Source organism: Trichoplusia ni, assembly GCF_003590095.1.
Source record: "Trichoplusia ni isolate ovarian cell line Hi5 chromosome 22 unlocalized genomic scaffold, tn1 tig00002238_group21, whole genome shotgun sequence".
NCBI classification, from domain to species: domain Eukaryota; kingdom Metazoa; phylum Arthropoda; class Insecta; order Lepidoptera; family Noctuidae; genus Trichoplusia; species Trichoplusia ni.
Genome location: NW_020799860.1, coordinates 3,609 through 21,132, shown reverse-complemented (window position 1 = coordinate 21,132; position 17,524 = coordinate 3,609). Strand labels below are relative to the sequence as shown.

At 36.3% G+C, this 17,524-nt stretch overlaps 2 protein-coding genes across 2 annotated transcripts; both read left to right on the top strand.

Annotated features, from left to right (window-relative positions):
• The first annotated feature begins 664 nt into the window (after positions 1-664).
• On the top strand, positions 665-3,661 carry LOC113506673. Its single transcript, XM_026889506.1, has one exon. It carries the CDS (start codon positions 795-797, stop codon positions 3,612-3,614), a length of 2,820 nt encoding a protein of 939 aa, XP_026745307.1. The 5' UTR covers positions 665-794; the 3' UTR covers positions 3,615-3,661.
• Positions 3,662-3,907: 246 nt separating this feature from the next.
• On the top strand, positions 3,908-7,376 carry LOC113506674 (23 kDa integral membrane protein-like). Its single transcript, XM_026889507.1, has 4 exons — positions 3,908-4,286; positions 4,711-4,899; positions 6,472-6,654; positions 7,126-7,376. The coding sequence occupies exons 1-4, from the start codon at positions 4,227-4,229 to the stop codon at positions 7,351-7,353; spliced, it is 660 nt and encodes a 219-aa protein (XP_026745308.1). The 5' UTR covers positions 3,908-4,226; the 3' UTR covers positions 7,354-7,376.
• Positions 7,377-17,524: the final 10,148 nt, after the last annotated feature.

Genomic DNA, 17,524 nt, shown 5'->3' with positions numbered 1-17,524 from the left:
CGTTTTGCCTGCATTGTCAAGTCCCAATATTAACACGCAGTATTCGTCTTTTTGAACCATATATTTGTAAAACCCATGTAGTAGTGTGTACATTTTACAACATTTTCTGTAGTGTTTGATTTGTTATAAAATAATGTATGTTTATTGAACTCAAAATATCAGCTGAACAAAAAACAAATGTCAATGCTATCTCAAAATAATCTGTCAATTTAAATAGCGCCGTCCTTTATTACACTTTAGCTTAAAATGAAATAGGTACATTAGAAGCTTAACATATTTATCTACTGCACAGTATGGAACGCTTTGAAAAAGATTACCTGTTGTCGTATCACACAACTGTCAAAATGACGTTACGTATGTTTTCTAAAATGGTCATATTATGCCTCATCAAATATATCATAGTGATGCGCGAAAATATGATACTTTCCTTAAAAATTAAGAAAATAAGTTGTAGTAGGTAATTGTTAGAATTTTAATGCCTATAAGGTGTATCATATTTTTATTTGTTAATTTTAACACTTTTTTTCGGATTGTGTTAAATAAATATTATTGAGTCTTAAGTTTTACTGAGAGGATAGTTTTACAATCTAAGCCTTATTCTACCTTTTTCAAAACGACTGCTAACAGACCTCTTTACGCGTAGGTACCGACCTACATCCTCTTTGTGAAATGTTCGAAAAAATATTAGACAACGTAAATAAAAATGAGTAGCTTTGTTTTTCTTGTACCATTTCTTCCGCAATCGTAATTTTATATAATATTACTGCAAGCAGAACGATTAATTTTATAACACGATGCCACCAAAAAGCAATAAAAGTACTAAAAGCGCTAAAAGCACTAAAAGTGAAAGACCATCAGTAACTCAATCAGTACCCGAATCAACAACAACAGGAAATACATATTTGGCATCAAGTGATAATAGTATTTTTATTCCACGGTGCGTAAGTCTTTCGGTGCATCTAACAGGTGCACCCCCAACTCAGGTAGAATATTTATTCATTGTACTGTTTCACGGGGCGATAATAATGGAAGAAAAATGGGAAAATGACACAGTATATGAAGCTAAACCCTTACCCATAGACCTAAAAAACCCACATGACGAGAGGATTGTTTGTTCAAAACCGCTTATCTTATTGATGCGAACTACTGGAGGGAAGGGTTCGAAGGAACCGGATCCTTTATGCCACCCCGACAATCGAGCTGGTGCAACAGTTGATATGTTTCCATTAGTATTGGGTGAGGAAGAAGTATTCACTAAAGTGTATATGTATTCGATAGCCACCGGAGAGCGGTTCTCCGATTGTACCGTCCAAGTCCGTGTCCTCTCGCCGGGCTCGAGAGATGATGATTTGATACCTCTTACGATTACTATGCTATCGATACATTGTTTGCCGCAAGCCAGAGATAATACAGTCTACATGAGCGCCATAGGCTTAAATGGATTACAAAAACCAAAAGTTGTTAATTTTCTTAAATCTTTGAGTAACGCTGACGCTAAAAAAGTTGTGTGGGCATCAGAGGTTACGGCAGGTCACATTACAGATACAGCTATAAATATTATTCATGATGATAAATTTATTCCTTCAGATTTAAATCCTCAAACAGGGCCAAACTGTAGGTCTTTTTATTGGAATGCTATGAAAAGAGTTATGGTCGACCCAGAACAACTTCGGGAAAGATTATCTTCACCTTTCTTCATAGACGTGGCTGGTGTACCAAGAATTGGTAAAGTAGAAGTGAGAGGTAGATACATGGGGTTCGTTGACGCTAGAGTATTGTTGGAACCAGGCCAGAGAACAGTCACTGTTTGCTCAAAATTAACATATTTTATCGAGGCCAATATACCGGATCACATAGGCCCTTTATTAGACATTCCTCCAACCAGTGCGAAACCAAGCACGCGAGACACAGATCAGGTGTTAGACGAACATGGCCACAATGCATATGTTATTACACGGTTTGATTTAACAGAGCCTCTGGTTTTTAAACTAAAAATAGAAGAACTTTATTCTACAATTGGTTTTCCTTTACCTCAAGATTCTACTGCACCGAGGACTGAAGCAAATACCAGCATAACACCGGATGAAATTACGATAGATGCAAGGCAAATCAGAGTAGAAGCAGGTGCTCTTGCAGTTCACAAGGAACTTAGTGGCTTAGCTTGTAAAGGCGTGGTCCCAATGACCCAAGGCATAAGAAGAACTGCTGCAAATCGTTTGCTACTCAGAGTTAGAGCGATGCTAAAATCTTTTCCACCGGGTGATTGTTCGTATATTGATTGGCAAGATACGGTGACAGGACAACATGCTGCCAGCAGACGCGCAGTCACGGCGTCTTTTGCTCCTCAGCCACCAAAACCCCGAATACCCGAGAAGGTAGCAGCATCAAGAAGCCGCATCGCTGGAGACATCAGGGTGGCTGAAGAACTTGTGAAGACGAACGTCGAAACCGCAGGGTGTAACCCTCGATTATTCTTGGCCTTGACTTTACGTTCATTAGAGGAACGCCATGACATGCAAGCTAGGAATTACTTACTGGAAGCTTTGAGTATCGAGACTAGGAACAGATTTTTATTATGGATACTGGGTGCTTTAGAATTTGATCAAAGTGCAGATTTGGCTACGGTTGGGGGTGCTGCTTTCCGTATTGCTGTAAAGGGAGACAGTTCAGATGGTACTGCCAACGCCATCGGTTGGGCTGCTTTACATGCTTTTCATCATTACCACGGAAACCAGTATGCTGCTTTTGTAGCAGCAAAGAAAATGAGAAAATCGTTTTCTCTCCCTAGAGAGTGGGGTAAGATTATTGATCGTTGGGTGGACACCAGCGGCGAAGAAGAAATATTCTGGTCACCAACTGTTATAGAATCTAACAATCCTATATTAATCGCAGCTGCTTTCTTTCTATGTCTTAAATGCTTTAAATTTACAGAGCGGCTTTTGCGATGTGTTGAACAAGGATGTGCAAAACGTGGCTGCTTTAATTCGAACTTTAAGACAGGTCCTGATATATTTTACATTCGGGCCGCCTCTCTGATATTAAGGAATCAGTTTGAGAAAGCGCTGGAAATGACACTTGAAGGAATCAAGAGATACGGACCTTCACCCATTATGTCTCAAATGCGAGTCACTTGTTTGACTTGTATACGTAACTGGGATTCTGAATGTCATCGAGCTATGGTGGAATCTGAAAAAGCTGGTTCAAAACTGTGCCCGTCCCTTCTTTATAAATCCGCATTGTCTATGTTTAAAGTAAATCCTAATGAAGCGTTGCAGCGAGCGGCGCGTGCTCATAAACAAGCTCCGTCAGCATACACGGCCCTTCTTATTGGGCGGATTCAGGCTAGACTAGGTGAGGACTGGCTCGCGGAGCGCTGGCTAGCCGCTGCTGTGAAGTTGGAGCCGTTGTTAGCAGATGGTTGGGCTATGTTGTGTCTCCTAGCGATGTACAACAGGAACCTCCCGAAGGCCAGGGCCATGCTGCGCTCGGCGCGCCAGGCGGGCCCCATCAGCCCTGACATTGAGAGCGAAATGCTTCGGGTCATGGATATGGTGAAGCTGGATCGGCTGCCAGATTTCCTCGTTAAAAACCTTTGCCTGTGTGATTATTTTTAATTTAATGTTATTTTTAGCTTCTTATAATAAATTATGATTATACGGAATGCACGTATTTACTTTTCATAGTACTTAATCAGGTACTTTCTATTGTTGAATTATCGAAATTACCTACTTTGAATCTAAATAACTTAAAACATGGTTTTAATCTTTTAATACTCATATTTTGAAAGCGCGAGCACGACATCACGCTAACGCCAAGTGTCAATTGTTTATTTATAACCACTACCTAGTAGAACGTAAACTTAGTGTAACAGTTGGAAAGTAGGTTAGATTACAACAACAGCTTCATACCGTTATCATGATAAGGAGATAACAGCGAATCAACACCAATATATCTACCAGTCATTTTCTTAGAAGCTAGTATATGGAGTCATATTTAAAAAACGACACGCCTTTTTTCTATTAAAGATAGAACGATAAGTTTGTTGCGTTCGAAAGATAAAAATGTCGAATGTTTAATTTCGTACTGTTAGTGTAGTTGCATCACTCGTGTCGTGCGCTGTGGCCGCAGTACACAGCGTACACAAACATTCCCTTGCGGAACGGCCGCTCTTTGTTTTGAATCAAGTTTCAAACAAGATTTCTGACATGTGAACACACAAAACCACAATGGGACTCTCAACGAACTGCTGGAAATATCTCGTGTTAACCTTCAATGTATTATTCGCAGTGAGTATTTTATTTTTTGAGTGAAAACTGTGTATTTTGTTCGTAGGATAGAGTTCTTGCTAGCGTATTTTATGTTGTCATAACAACACAGTAAAAACATAGCTTGTAGCTCAATATTTTTAACTAGAATGTAATGTATCTTTAAATTGTAGTTAATTGTGATAAGTAAAATGTCTAAGAAATGCTGACACACATTTTATTCATTGCTGTAATTGCAGGGACTTTACAATTGAGTGCATTGTACGATCAATCAATATAACGTTACCAAAACAAAATGCATTAAAATAATCCGCCTTGGCGCTACTAGACTAACCCATCCAGTAAAGAAAGAAAGAAAAGCCCAATATTTATCGTGAAAATGTCAAACTTTTTGATTTGGTCGTGTAGTATTATTTTCACTAAAGTTGCCGTGTTTTGTCGCTAGATGTCAGCAGTGGTCCTGTTCGGCGCGAGCGGATATCTTCTGTATAGACTGTTCTTATACCGGCATTTCATCGGAGTAAATGTGGAGTACCCAGCAATACTCCTTCTGATGATGGCCATCATCACATGTTCCATAGCATGGATTGGTTGGAGGACAGCGAAATCTATGCATCAAATTCATGTTATTATTGTAAGTATCATCATATCCTGGTATATCATGAGTTCATGACTCACAAACATTCTCAGCTGCCAGTTTCTGTAATGAAACGCATAGTTATATAATTGATCTTCGGATTAACAGGTTAAATGCATGATTGCGGTACTGACGGGATGGGTTCTCGCTTCGTAAACGTAACTAGATAATTATGTCTGTGCTGCATAGTTTGCACGCAACCTAGATTTAAATTCATGAACATTGTAGGCCGAGAGATCCCGACCTCGACAATTTCATGCACTATTCATCGGAAGAATTAAATGATTTCTAATGTATAACTTCCCACATAATCGGAAAACGAGAAAAAAACACCTATAGTTGATACTTATCTAAGTAGGTATTTATACTAGTATTTTCCTTGACAAAAAATACACAAATCCTATATTTATTGGGACGATGAATCAGCTTTTGTCGTATCAGTGCTTGACATAGGCCTATCAAATTGACAAATTACGTAGCAAACTTCGATTCCGATTGTAACTTTGTCAGAAAAATACTCATTATTTTCTACGACACAAGTTCTATAGAACACAGGTCAAAGACTTCCGTAACCTCTCTCACGCTTTTTGATCACGTTGGTAAAATTAACTTCAACAAAACAAAAAAGGTTGTATGTATGACCATGACTCACTGAGTTATTTCGAGATAGGAAATACTATAGTACAATGATAAAGCGGCATTGAATCGTAACAGGTGTAAATATACTGAGTAATCGATAGATATATCAACTGATAACATAATAACCCCCTTCTGAAGTTTTACTGTCCACTCCCAAATTATAATGATTTGATACGATGTGTATCGTGTTACTGATATTATGACGTTCACAAGTCGCTTGATGGTCCTTTTTTAACTAAACAAAAGGGTTGCGGAAGTCAGACTGGGAAACCATTTACAAACATTTTATTTTTCTGAACATATAACAGATTGGAATCAAATGTCAACGTGGTTAAGGTAAAAGTTTAAAAAACCAGAAAACTGATTTAAATTGTTATAATACTTACCTACGTAGTTCGCGGAATGGAATTTAATCCTTGTATTGTGCGGGGGTTTCACAAACATTCTGTCACATTCTGTCACAAAGACACCCAGCCTAAGGAAAAGCATTCGAAGATCACACAAATGCTTGTCATACGCAGGGATCGAAATCACGACACGACGCGTACACTGTGCTTTGCGTGGTGACCTCAACCATCAAGCTATCCTCGCATCAAGTAGCAATTAGTAGCAGCAGTAGTTAATAGAAGTTACCAAAAAAAATATTTTTAGTGTCACTCGTAGTGCGAGACGAAGAGTGTGTTATTTTTAGGAACCAAATGTTTACCTATTGCCTCAATAGCAGCAGCAGCAACTTTCAAAAGAAGTCTAAAGAGGAAATACGCCTTAACAATATCTGAAGAGCATTTCCTCACGATCCATACACCGTACAGAACCTTCAATTATACCTAGTACACTCGACTTCAAATAACTTGTAAACGAAATAATATTATTAAACTCTTGATCAACATAAATGTATGCTTTTACAAACTTTTCTTCTATAACTTCCAGACTGGTATCCTGATAATTCTCGTGGTTGTGATCGAGTTCTCCTGCTTCGTGTGGGCGATGGTGGTGTGGGATAACGTCGAGATTGACATCAAGTCCACTATAATGCACTACTTCGAGCAGTCGCTGGCGAATACTGATGCCACTGCTGTGGATACCATACGATGGGATAGACTGCAAGTTAAGGTATTTATTTAGAACACAAATAAAGGCAGTATAATAAATATTTACAAGTACATGAAACTAGCGTTTAACGCTTCTAAAGTCATTATTCACTTACAAGTCTGCAGTTTGTACTGGATGCGTACCACAAACAGTGGATGGCAAAAGCAATAGACCAGACAGAGTGGAAGAGTCTAAGGGAGGCCTTTGCCCTGCAGTGGGAAAGTAACGGCTGAAAAAAAAGGCTGCAGTTTAAAAGGAGTCCTCTAAAACAATACTACTTAAACTAGAGATAACATGTTACTTTCAATAGGTATTCGTGCTCTCACTACTTAGGTTAACGTAACGGAGAAAAAAGTATTTACTCTGCAAACCGAAATCACTTAACTGATCATAACATTATAGGCAATCCAGAGATAGGTACCTCCTACTAAAAGAAACACTATTTTAATTTTCTATTGAATTCTGGCTAATTTTCATTACACTTGATTCCAGTTCGAATGCTGTGGCGTGACAGGTCCCAGTGACTACACATCCAAAGGCCAGGTTCCTTTCTCCTGCTGCGGCCAGGGACCTCTGGACTCCATGCACAAACCTTACGCCGCTGACTGCGCGATGCTGTACCAAAGAGGATGCGGGAAACCGCTCCATGACTACGCGAGGGAGCAGTTATTGATGGTGGCTATGACGGCCCTGGTAGCATCTATAATGCAGGTAAGTTGAGAAAGAGATACAGTCAGATTTAATTTGAAAAAAGAGAGGAGAAATAAGCTAAATTTATTAACTTTTCCTCTATAAAACCAGTGCGTCTTCCTACCTATAGATGAGTGTTATATAACAAAATACAGAGAGAAATAAATCTAATCTACGAGGGAGTAGAAATGGAAAATGACCTTTAAACTTTTGTTCAAAGTCGTTGAACGTCGCGACAGTTGCCGGCTGGAGAGAATGGTCGGTATTTTTTTTTTGTCACCCGGCTCAGTGAAGTATTAACGGTTCAGCTTTTATTTCAACAGAAATGTCTACCGATTTCTATCGTCCAAATCCTAAAAACATAACATCCAGAAAAGTAAACGATGTTTCACGAAAAATAAGCGATGTTCTCACATTAAATAGAGAATATTTTGTCTTTTGTTACAGCAAAGAGCATGGAGCTAAATTTAGAAAATGCAATTTTCTAAAAATAGTATTTTTAAAGTTTATTGCACTCTATCCCTCATTGACAGACGGTAGACTAGAGCCATTGACCGAGACAGACGTCCTTATTCCTTTGTTGTCTATTCAAATGGTAATATATTTCTACTACGTTGTGTTTACGTCTGACGTACTAGGCTTGGAGCTGCTTGAACTTTATTAACATCCTTAATAACAAAGCTAGGCTTGTCCTTTATTGGTATTAATTTAATTATAGGAATGTCCTCGAAAGGTAGTAATATAAGGCCCAACGTTGTAAGTACCAGTAAGTAATTGTCTGAATTATCTTTCACTAAATTTCTTCTTCCTTGAAGACACTATAACATACCGTCATTGTTTTGGACGGACAACACTAACAAATAAAAACTACCACAGAAAAGACATCTTCAACCTAACGACATTTTTCGTAATTTTTCTTTACTCACAAAAAGGTTTCAAATCCTAATTCAATCAGGATCCCACTATCGACCCCGCCACGCTCAGCCCAGACAGACGTAAGTACAGTCTATCCTTGAAATGTCCTTGCCAAAAAATCAATCGTTATAAGGGAATGTTTTATACATTTCGCTCTATGTCAGGAGCATGGCAGTGCCCCTCGCCAAGTCTTGTCAAAACGGGCTCGGACGTTACATCCATTGCTAGACGTTTACCGCTACGCTTTATCCACAATCTTCGTTGTGGACAAAGCTAGTAACTTAAAGTTGCGTCGACCAAGAGAAGCCATAATAATTAAGTCAACTTCCAAAACACGATCACTCTGAAATACATATAAAATTATACAGCCAACTTAATTAATGAAAATAGGACTTTGCAATGACTTGGCTTTAAGATCCCATAACTTGTAAACATTTAAAGATTGCAGACAGAGACTTGGCTTTATTTTTCCAATTATTGTTTTTGCTTCGGTTACCGTTACTGGAAAGATACAACCGAGGGGACTATAAAACTGGTTCCGAAATGTCCTTGAAACTCCTCAGAATGACATCATACGTCTGGCTGAGAAGAGGGGTTGGAAACAAAGCCTTTGTGTGACTGCCAATATCTTTTTTATTTGTGCTTACCTTCCCCTACGACTGAGGGTTAGACTTGTGGTTGGTATATGTTGTGGTCCTATGATACTAACAAGTTTTACTGGTGGATGCAATATTTTTTTGTCTGGCACGACAACTACACACTTATATTATTATTGACATTGTTTATTCTATGCCATATTGTAAACGAAAAGACAGCGAGCTACTGAGGAATTGCAGCTCTGTTTCTTCTCTCGCAGCAAAAGCACTTATTAAGTGGTGAATGGTGTACGAAACTTGCGCTGTCCAATGTAATTTGACATCAAGAAAGTGCATCTTTGCCTAATTTGAATAAAAATCTTTTGGTTTTGTTTTTAATGCGACTCATTGATATGGAGAAGGTTTTACTAAAGCAAGGAAGCAATACTTGAAAAGGTTCCCTTTATTAGTGGCATAAAATATTGTATTAAACTTTTCTACAAAGCAGGCTAAACCGTGAGCTAACAGTAGTGTAGTGTGTCCAAGAGAACTAAAAAGAAACCGTTTTAGATGAAATTTAAACTCGTTCCTTCTTCGTGAACTTACCGCAGTTGAACTGTTCTGTAGTTTAAAGTAAATGAGCGTAACATGCCTTTTAATAACTAATGTTATTTATTAGTTTTTGTTCGGTAAATGATTTGATATAATGATTCCTATAAGGATTCAGTTCTACGCCCTCAACGTCAATTGCTTAAGTTTTTATGGCGCCACTTACATGTAAGACGGCACTTGAAACGTGCTTAAGAAGAATTTAAATTTGTATTCTTAAAAATATGTAGTAGTAAACATAAAACAGTTTTTTTTTTCATACAGTTCAACAAATTTCTAAATATAAATGTTTTTTTCTTCTTTAAAAACTGGCAGTTTTTCCCACAGCCTGCCAAAGTAAATGACGCTACACGAGACAAAATTAACGAGCTAAAAATTTATAGGATATTAAACTAACGCATGATATAAATTTCTGTCTGCCTATCCTTAAAACATAATATACGATGGCTCAGAAAAATTCGTCCCATTAGTAGAACAAAGTTTTATCTACAAAATGTCTACTTTTCGGTAGAGTGATTTGAAGTTTGCGCGTGCATTATTTTGCTTATAACTCTTTTATGGAAGACTTTAGCCATTTAATATTTTTACAATGCACATAGACATAAATATACGCTTTTATTGTTATAACTATTTATTCTAAAAAATATTCCTGTGCCTAGATAGTGTGTCGCATATGAATACATAACATTGTACTGCCAACGAGAACAGTTCAAGAGCTGTCTCTTGAACACATGAATCGTTATTCGACCAAATTAATCACGTTATATCTGCTTGTGAAACAATATTTTACGGAATCCTAAAATTATGTCATGTTTTTCGTGAAGATGTTTTATAAAATACTAGCTTCTCGGTGCGGCTTCGCCCGTGTTAAGTATTAATGATGAGAATTTTACAATTATTCAATGCTCTACACACTTATCTTGTTTAATCGTACTTACCTATTTATTTATATATGAAATTTATAGTATGTAATTTTACAAATTAAGCTGTAACATAAAAAGAAAACACTAAGGCATGTAGGAAAGTTACTAATTTAAAAAAATATATTAAATCACAATTAAATCTACTTTAGGTGTTTTACAGCCTAAAAAGTTTGGCACACAAAATATCACATTTAACCTTAACGTAATATTATTATTTTTTATAATTATTATTTTAATTAAGAAAGTACATATTTTTTTTTAAAAGTATACAGAAAACGATTTCAGTAATTGTTTTTTTGTTGTATATAGCAAATGATTATTACTTTAGACCACCGCACAAGTAAACTCCACTCTTCTGGAGTGTATATGGTGTTATTTGCCGAGGCGTTTTCTATAACCGAGTGCACACTGTCCAGTGTGCATTCTGGGAGTGTCCTTTTTCTAAAAATGAGTGTTTAAACTTATAGTATTTAAGAACATTTTCTTGCAAATATTTATGGAAGACGCTTGCCCATTACTTTTATCTAAAGATAAAGGAAGATAGTACTTATACGTAAAAGTTCGTTTATTGGTTGTATTCTGATATACACATCTATTCTTTTTCTCCTTTGTAGTATACTTTAATACATACTCCCATTGCTTTTCTCTGTCTCCCAACTCCCAAAACTTTAAATATATCTAACCGCTGTACGTAACTAATTCTATCAAAGCACTTAAATTTACAGGAACATGGCGGACTCATTTGTTTTGCATTAAATACTTTGTCAGTTTTCGTAGAGTACTCCTGTCCAAGGTTCTTTTGTCGTTTCATACTTGTATCTGCCCAATTATGGCGACATTTTGAGCGTTTTATTGGATTGGCGTGGTATCGCAAGTTCAGAAACAGAGCTTTCTGTACCATAAAATGATTGACTTCCAGCTGATAGATCGGGAGATGCCATCACAGTACTCTCATTTTCGGACCGAGGTGGGCAAGATTGAACAATGGGGCATCTTTTTGCGTCACAGAATTAGACGGATTAGAACCTTCTAAAGAACGTTCTTCGATGGCTTGCATTTGTGATTGGAGTGGTATGACATTATTAGAAACAGAGCAATCTATAACATGAAGCGATTGACTTTGATCAGAAAGAGAGCGTGATGCCATCACGTACTGTGTTCTGAGTGTTGAACTGACTTGAGCAAGATTCAACTATGGGTGCATTCTGCTGCGTTACTGAATTGGATGGATCATGATCTTCTTCTGAAGAATGTTCTTCAATAGCTTGCAGTTTCATCCAATACTTTTTGCCAGTACTATTTAAATACCTTTGTCTTGAATGTTTGACTAGCAAGTGGCGCTTTTTTAGCCGATTGCTGGGGAATATGATTTCATCATAACTCGTGTCAGATTCAATTGACTGATCTGAATGTATCGGACAAAAATCACTATAACAGTTTGTGTCATATATATAGACGGGGGTGGTGACGTCTTAGGAGGGATACAAATCTTAGATACGATACTTGAAATCGTTGCTGTACTGATAGCAGGTGATGCTTCATAACTGGATGCAGATTGAATTTGGAACGGAGTTACTGGACGCAGTTCAGTAAGAGTCGTTTGATCCGCTGGTCCATCACAACAAGTAGAAGCGTCAGGAACATCACTTGATGAATCATCCCAAAAGGGTAGTAGGTACGTTGCTTTTCTTAGCACCTGTAATTAATTATTTTTTTACAAAATGTACACACGGCTACCGTTCCACCTATACAGCTGGCCAGTTTAGACTGATTATATATGTGGTACACACGGCTGTGTGTACTATGAAGTCAGAACAATTTTTTTTTTAAACGACATTAGAATTGAAAAAAATATTGTTATTTATGTTAATTTAGTTGGAAATTAGTTATTAAGAATAGCTGTGTACAATTAAAACTGTATTTAACAATTTTATAACACTTTTAGATTTCGAATAATGTTTTACAAAAAACTAACAAACAGAAAAAAGTAGCATAAGCGCTTACGATGCACACTTTAAAAAATAATTTGGTCAAATAATGTTTCATGTGTGCATGCCGACGAAAAGAAGATGCAGTTATGCGTAGTAAAATATATTATGTGCACAAGAAACAACAAAACTAGAGAAACAAATAAGACAAGCTTTATTGTATATTAACATGTTAAGAAACTTATCAGTAAAGAGTTGAAGCGGATTGCACTTTAATTTAAAAAAACGCGGCAACTTGGTAGAAGAATATTTTATGTGATCTTAAATACTGTCTCTGTGGTAATGTCAATAATTTTGTGTAATAGACCCAAAACAATGTAAATAAACAAAATTAAAAATGTTTATTACTTTTAAATTGAATTTAGATTTATGTTTGTTGTATAAACTTTAGAATAATCCAAGAAATATTTATTTTACGTATATTTTATTCCGTAAATAATTTTCTTATCACTAATTTAAACGTTTAATTCACAACAGTAATGAACCACCTTGTGTATGTAAACAAAATAACAATCATTTAATTGACTTCTTACCATTTTGATGGCCACTGTCGGTATCCATTGTCGCAGTTCCTCACTCCTGGCGACTACGTTGAAGAAAGCGCGTTGTAATGAAGGAACGCGACGCACGGAACCGGGAGCGCCAGAGCGGCATAGAGATATTCGCGTTATGTGTTCGTAAGACGTTATTGTACGTATGCCGCGCGGCAAAAACTTTATTCGAACTTCATAACTTTTAAAATATTGAATAAAAAGTATAAAAAAATATATCATTGGATAGCTTACGTCATTCTAATAACGAATTTACCATAATATAATTTTTGTTACATGTGATGATAAAACAATATTCTACTAATGGGACGAATTAAACCCACGGGACGCTTACGGCATACCTACGATGGTTACGATAACGCTTTTAATTATGGCGCGCAATTATTTATGACAAGGCCGCCATTGTTATTCAATGTGTCTCCGAAGTACCGACGTTTCGAGGCTATTGGACCTCAAGAGACCTAGCACAATGTCTTTTGGCACTGTTGTTGTGGAAAAGAGACGGCACGCGAACGGCGCGCCGGCGTAGGGCGGCATCTCGTTTCTAAAACCACAGTTGTCTTTATTTAAAGAGATTTTGTTAGGGATCTAGAGAGACGTCTTGTAGCTTCATGATAATATTGAAAGGTCGTGCGTTAAAGGAAAACTTGGTTAAGCGGACAAAACGTATATATAGTCACAAAAATTAACAATAGATTTTGGGCATGGGATTTTATGGAGATTCGTGTTGTTTATGGGCCTGTGTTATCTTTTTTTTTAATATGTTCGTGGTCTACATTGATCACAGATTCTTTGCAGTAGTATTCTTTGGTTATTATTGCTTACCTTCCATAGACCCCTACACAAAACTGAATCCATAAGAATGGCATTTTTAACCGCGTCGCTAAAGTTTAACATTTTTCAAAAGAGACAGGAAAAGGACTTCTATTTTTTTTATTTACGCACTGCTTTTGCTTTCTTTCAATTAAAACAAATAGAAGAACAAACTATAATTTTGACCTTATTTGTTGTGTACTGTCAGAACCAAAGAAACAGTTGATTTGCTTCACTGGTTAACTTACATTGTTCAGTACAGTAACATTTACTTATTGGAAAGCGACGTTTAAAGATATCTGTGCTAATAGGGCCTAGGTAATGTAATATTTTTGCAGTTTTTAAAAAGAGGAGACTGTCTACATCTACACCATATCGAGCGCTGTCTTGCTTCCACCATTGGATAATACTTAAAGACGTAGCAGTAAGGTCTCTAAATTTTAAAATCCAAATCCAGAGTTTTTATTCAAAATAGGCCGTTGTCCGTTCACTTTCAAAACGTTATAGTACTTAATTACTCGTATTAGTGAAGATATAATACTTTATAATAAATCGTCTCCTTCTGTAGATGACTATTTTACAGTTTTCAATGTTTATTTAGCACTGTACCAATGACGTCACGTAATTAGCAAGTGATGTAGAACTATTAACAGGGGGCGACGAAAATCGCCGGCCGCTGTTAAAACATTAGAATTAGTGTGAATAAATTGTAACGTCTATTTTTAGTTGATACGCGTTTAACAAAGATGACTGGACATCACTTGGCTAGCTGTTTATTTAATAAAACGATTTGTATTAAATTCTAGACTTAAAACTCCTTGTTGTTTTAACTTTTTCAAGTGTAAAGCGGTTTTTATCCACTCCTTGTCCCTAGAAATATATTTTAATTGCAAATGAAGCATTAAATATTTTGCAGGATTGCATTTAAGTGCACAAATATTCCTAGAAAACTGTGATAAAGAAACTTTAGAGGTATTCTTTAAGAAAACCATTCGTTCAGGAAGGAATTGATTCCTTGTGTCGAGGGGAGTTTCACAAACATACACATCACGTGCACAAAGACACCCAAAGTATTTATATAAGATAATGTATACCAGAATAAAAAATTAAAATTAATAATAAACTGTATGGACATAGAAAACAGTTGGCATGCATTACGTTATTAAACAATCACCATAAAACCGCTTAATTATAATTAAAATAGACGTTTACTACACATAGTAGGTATTTTTGAATGTACAATCATCCATCCACGCTTGAGCAACACAATTATAACATAGCCTTTATCACAAAGGGATAAGGTTTATTATAGTAGTTATTTGTTTGCGTGGTTCATTGTACAGTATATGTTGTATCCACAGTGACATCATTGAGCTAACACTGGTCTAATTCTGTCTCTTGCCTCAAACTTTAATAATAATGGATCAAAATACAGCTGAATCATAAGAGCCGTAACGTAAGTACGTAACATTCACACGTATATTACGGTTGGAGTCAAATGTTGACGATTTATCTTTGAAAGATTCAGAGAATTCAAAAAAATGATGGCCAGTTAGCATTTGAACATTGTAGCGAACTTCAGATGCTGTCTATTTTATTTACAAGCAACAAACATTGAGACAATAAGACCTCATTTTGAGCGACATGGGAAGGTTCTCCATAGATTCCAAACTATACGAACCCACGAGATACAAATCAGAGACCGTTAAAAAAGTTGTCAAACCGGTCCTTAACAAATGGTACCACGACCGCCGATGGAATCTTGCGCAATCATAGAAAGCTGCACCATTCGCAGCGCCTACGCATAACCAAGCGTTAGACCTCTGTAACACGATTGAAATACCCCGCGTATTCCCTTTTTGAATTGGGTAAGAGGAGGGGCGGGAGGTCTTGAAATTCTGGTTGATGTTCAAAATTTTTGTCGTAAAAATGTTAGCACAAGAAATGTAGTGAAAGTGATTCGTTTTGGTTGATTGTGATGTAACGTGTGTGAATTTGGACGTGGGCACCTGTTAGCCACTTACTTTAAAAAAAAAGCTTTCTGAATTTGGATATTTATTCGAGTAATTTGTCAACCTACACACACCCACTTACAATTTGAATGTTTACGCCTGTCACTTGATAATTTTGATGTCCAAATGAACGTTAATTTTGACAATACACTAGCAAAACGTATACAATACAATACTAATGCATGGTCAACTGCCTTCATTTAAGTATTTGAAACTGACCAACTAGTACCAATGAACCGACAAAACCTGTTAGCAAGCAGAAACTTCACTGCTCATCAGAGTTATTCTCTAAATACCTGACCCATCTGTTGTAAATACGTTCGTCATCAATTTTTTTTGGAATAAAATATTTGGGGTTTTTGTCAAGAGGCATCCTTTGACGGGGTCTTAAAGGGTCTCGGCCTTTAGGTAAGGGTTAAGTGGATTCTTATTATTCCTGGCTGAGGGTCACACGCTCGGAAACACCAAATTCTATTTTTACTACGTTGTGTAAAATGTTTTAGATCAGGTAGGATCACTCATATGACATAAACACACCCATCAAAGTACTTGTAAGGGCTTCGTTTCAAAATTCCTAAAACAAAGAATTTGGATTAAAGTATGGTATTTCGTTTCAGCTCGGTTTTACGCAATAAAATCAGTAAAAAAAAACTTTTTGAAAATAACACCAAAACACTTCCCTTATCGTAAAAACGAAAAAACTGCTAAATATTTATGTATATTTCACTTAGGATAACTTTAAGTGTACCACTTTAAGTAGAAATGAAATCATAACTCCGTATCCCGTATAAAATTACAAGGAACAACAAAAACCTTATCTCGAAGTAAACAATAACTTGGCTGAAAGCGATAAGACAGTGCTGGCACGCGACTCACAATGTTATCGATAGTTTTCATCGATATTGCGTGACTTAGGAATTTGAGTCTTATTTCTAGGTATTAACTGAAGATTTATTATAAAGAGTAACTAACTTTAGGCCTATAATGAAAATTAAAACAATTTTTAACTTCCTCGTAATCAAATCACTATTTCTCAGATTATCTCTGTCTCTTTCTAACTTGATTTGAGGAAGCGAGATGGCGTTCTACATGACGTAGACATGCAACAGACTTACTTTAAGAGATGATGCCTATTAAGTCATCAAGTGAACTTAAACCATTAAATTGATTATTGTATTCTAAATAAGTATTTGTCACAAAATGACGCCATCGCATTCGCATTATAAGCATACAATGAACACAAACCATCTGACATCTAATTATAAAATAGCTTGTTTTTATAGGTATTCTAAGCATGCGATGTTTACATAAATAATATGAACGTGTACATAGTAAGATTTATTATAATTAGAAATAATTTAAATAATTACTAGTCCCATAACACTGGTAATCTTTTGTACGTAACGAGTTGATTGATTCTCAGGTGGTGATTTCATTAAGAAGTATTATAATAATTAATTCTCGCGTAGGACGAGCATATTGTGGATCTCAACAAACGTTTGTTCCAAGTCTGAAGGAGCATTGTGCATGTCACTCGTACATTGTATTTCTGAAACCTCCCGCGACACAAGGATTAAATGCCTTACTGCGGGAGTGGTTTTTTTTAAGAATTAAATATGTTATAATTATTTTGGCGAAAAGAGTCCATATTACTTAAAATTAACCGGAATAAAATGCTATCGATAAGATATCAAACGTGAAATATCGATACGTGTTCGCATCACTTGAACAACAGACGTTGTAAAGTGAAATAATTTATGAATTTACGATACTTGACCTAAAAACGTGTATAAGTACTATAAGTAGTATAAGTAC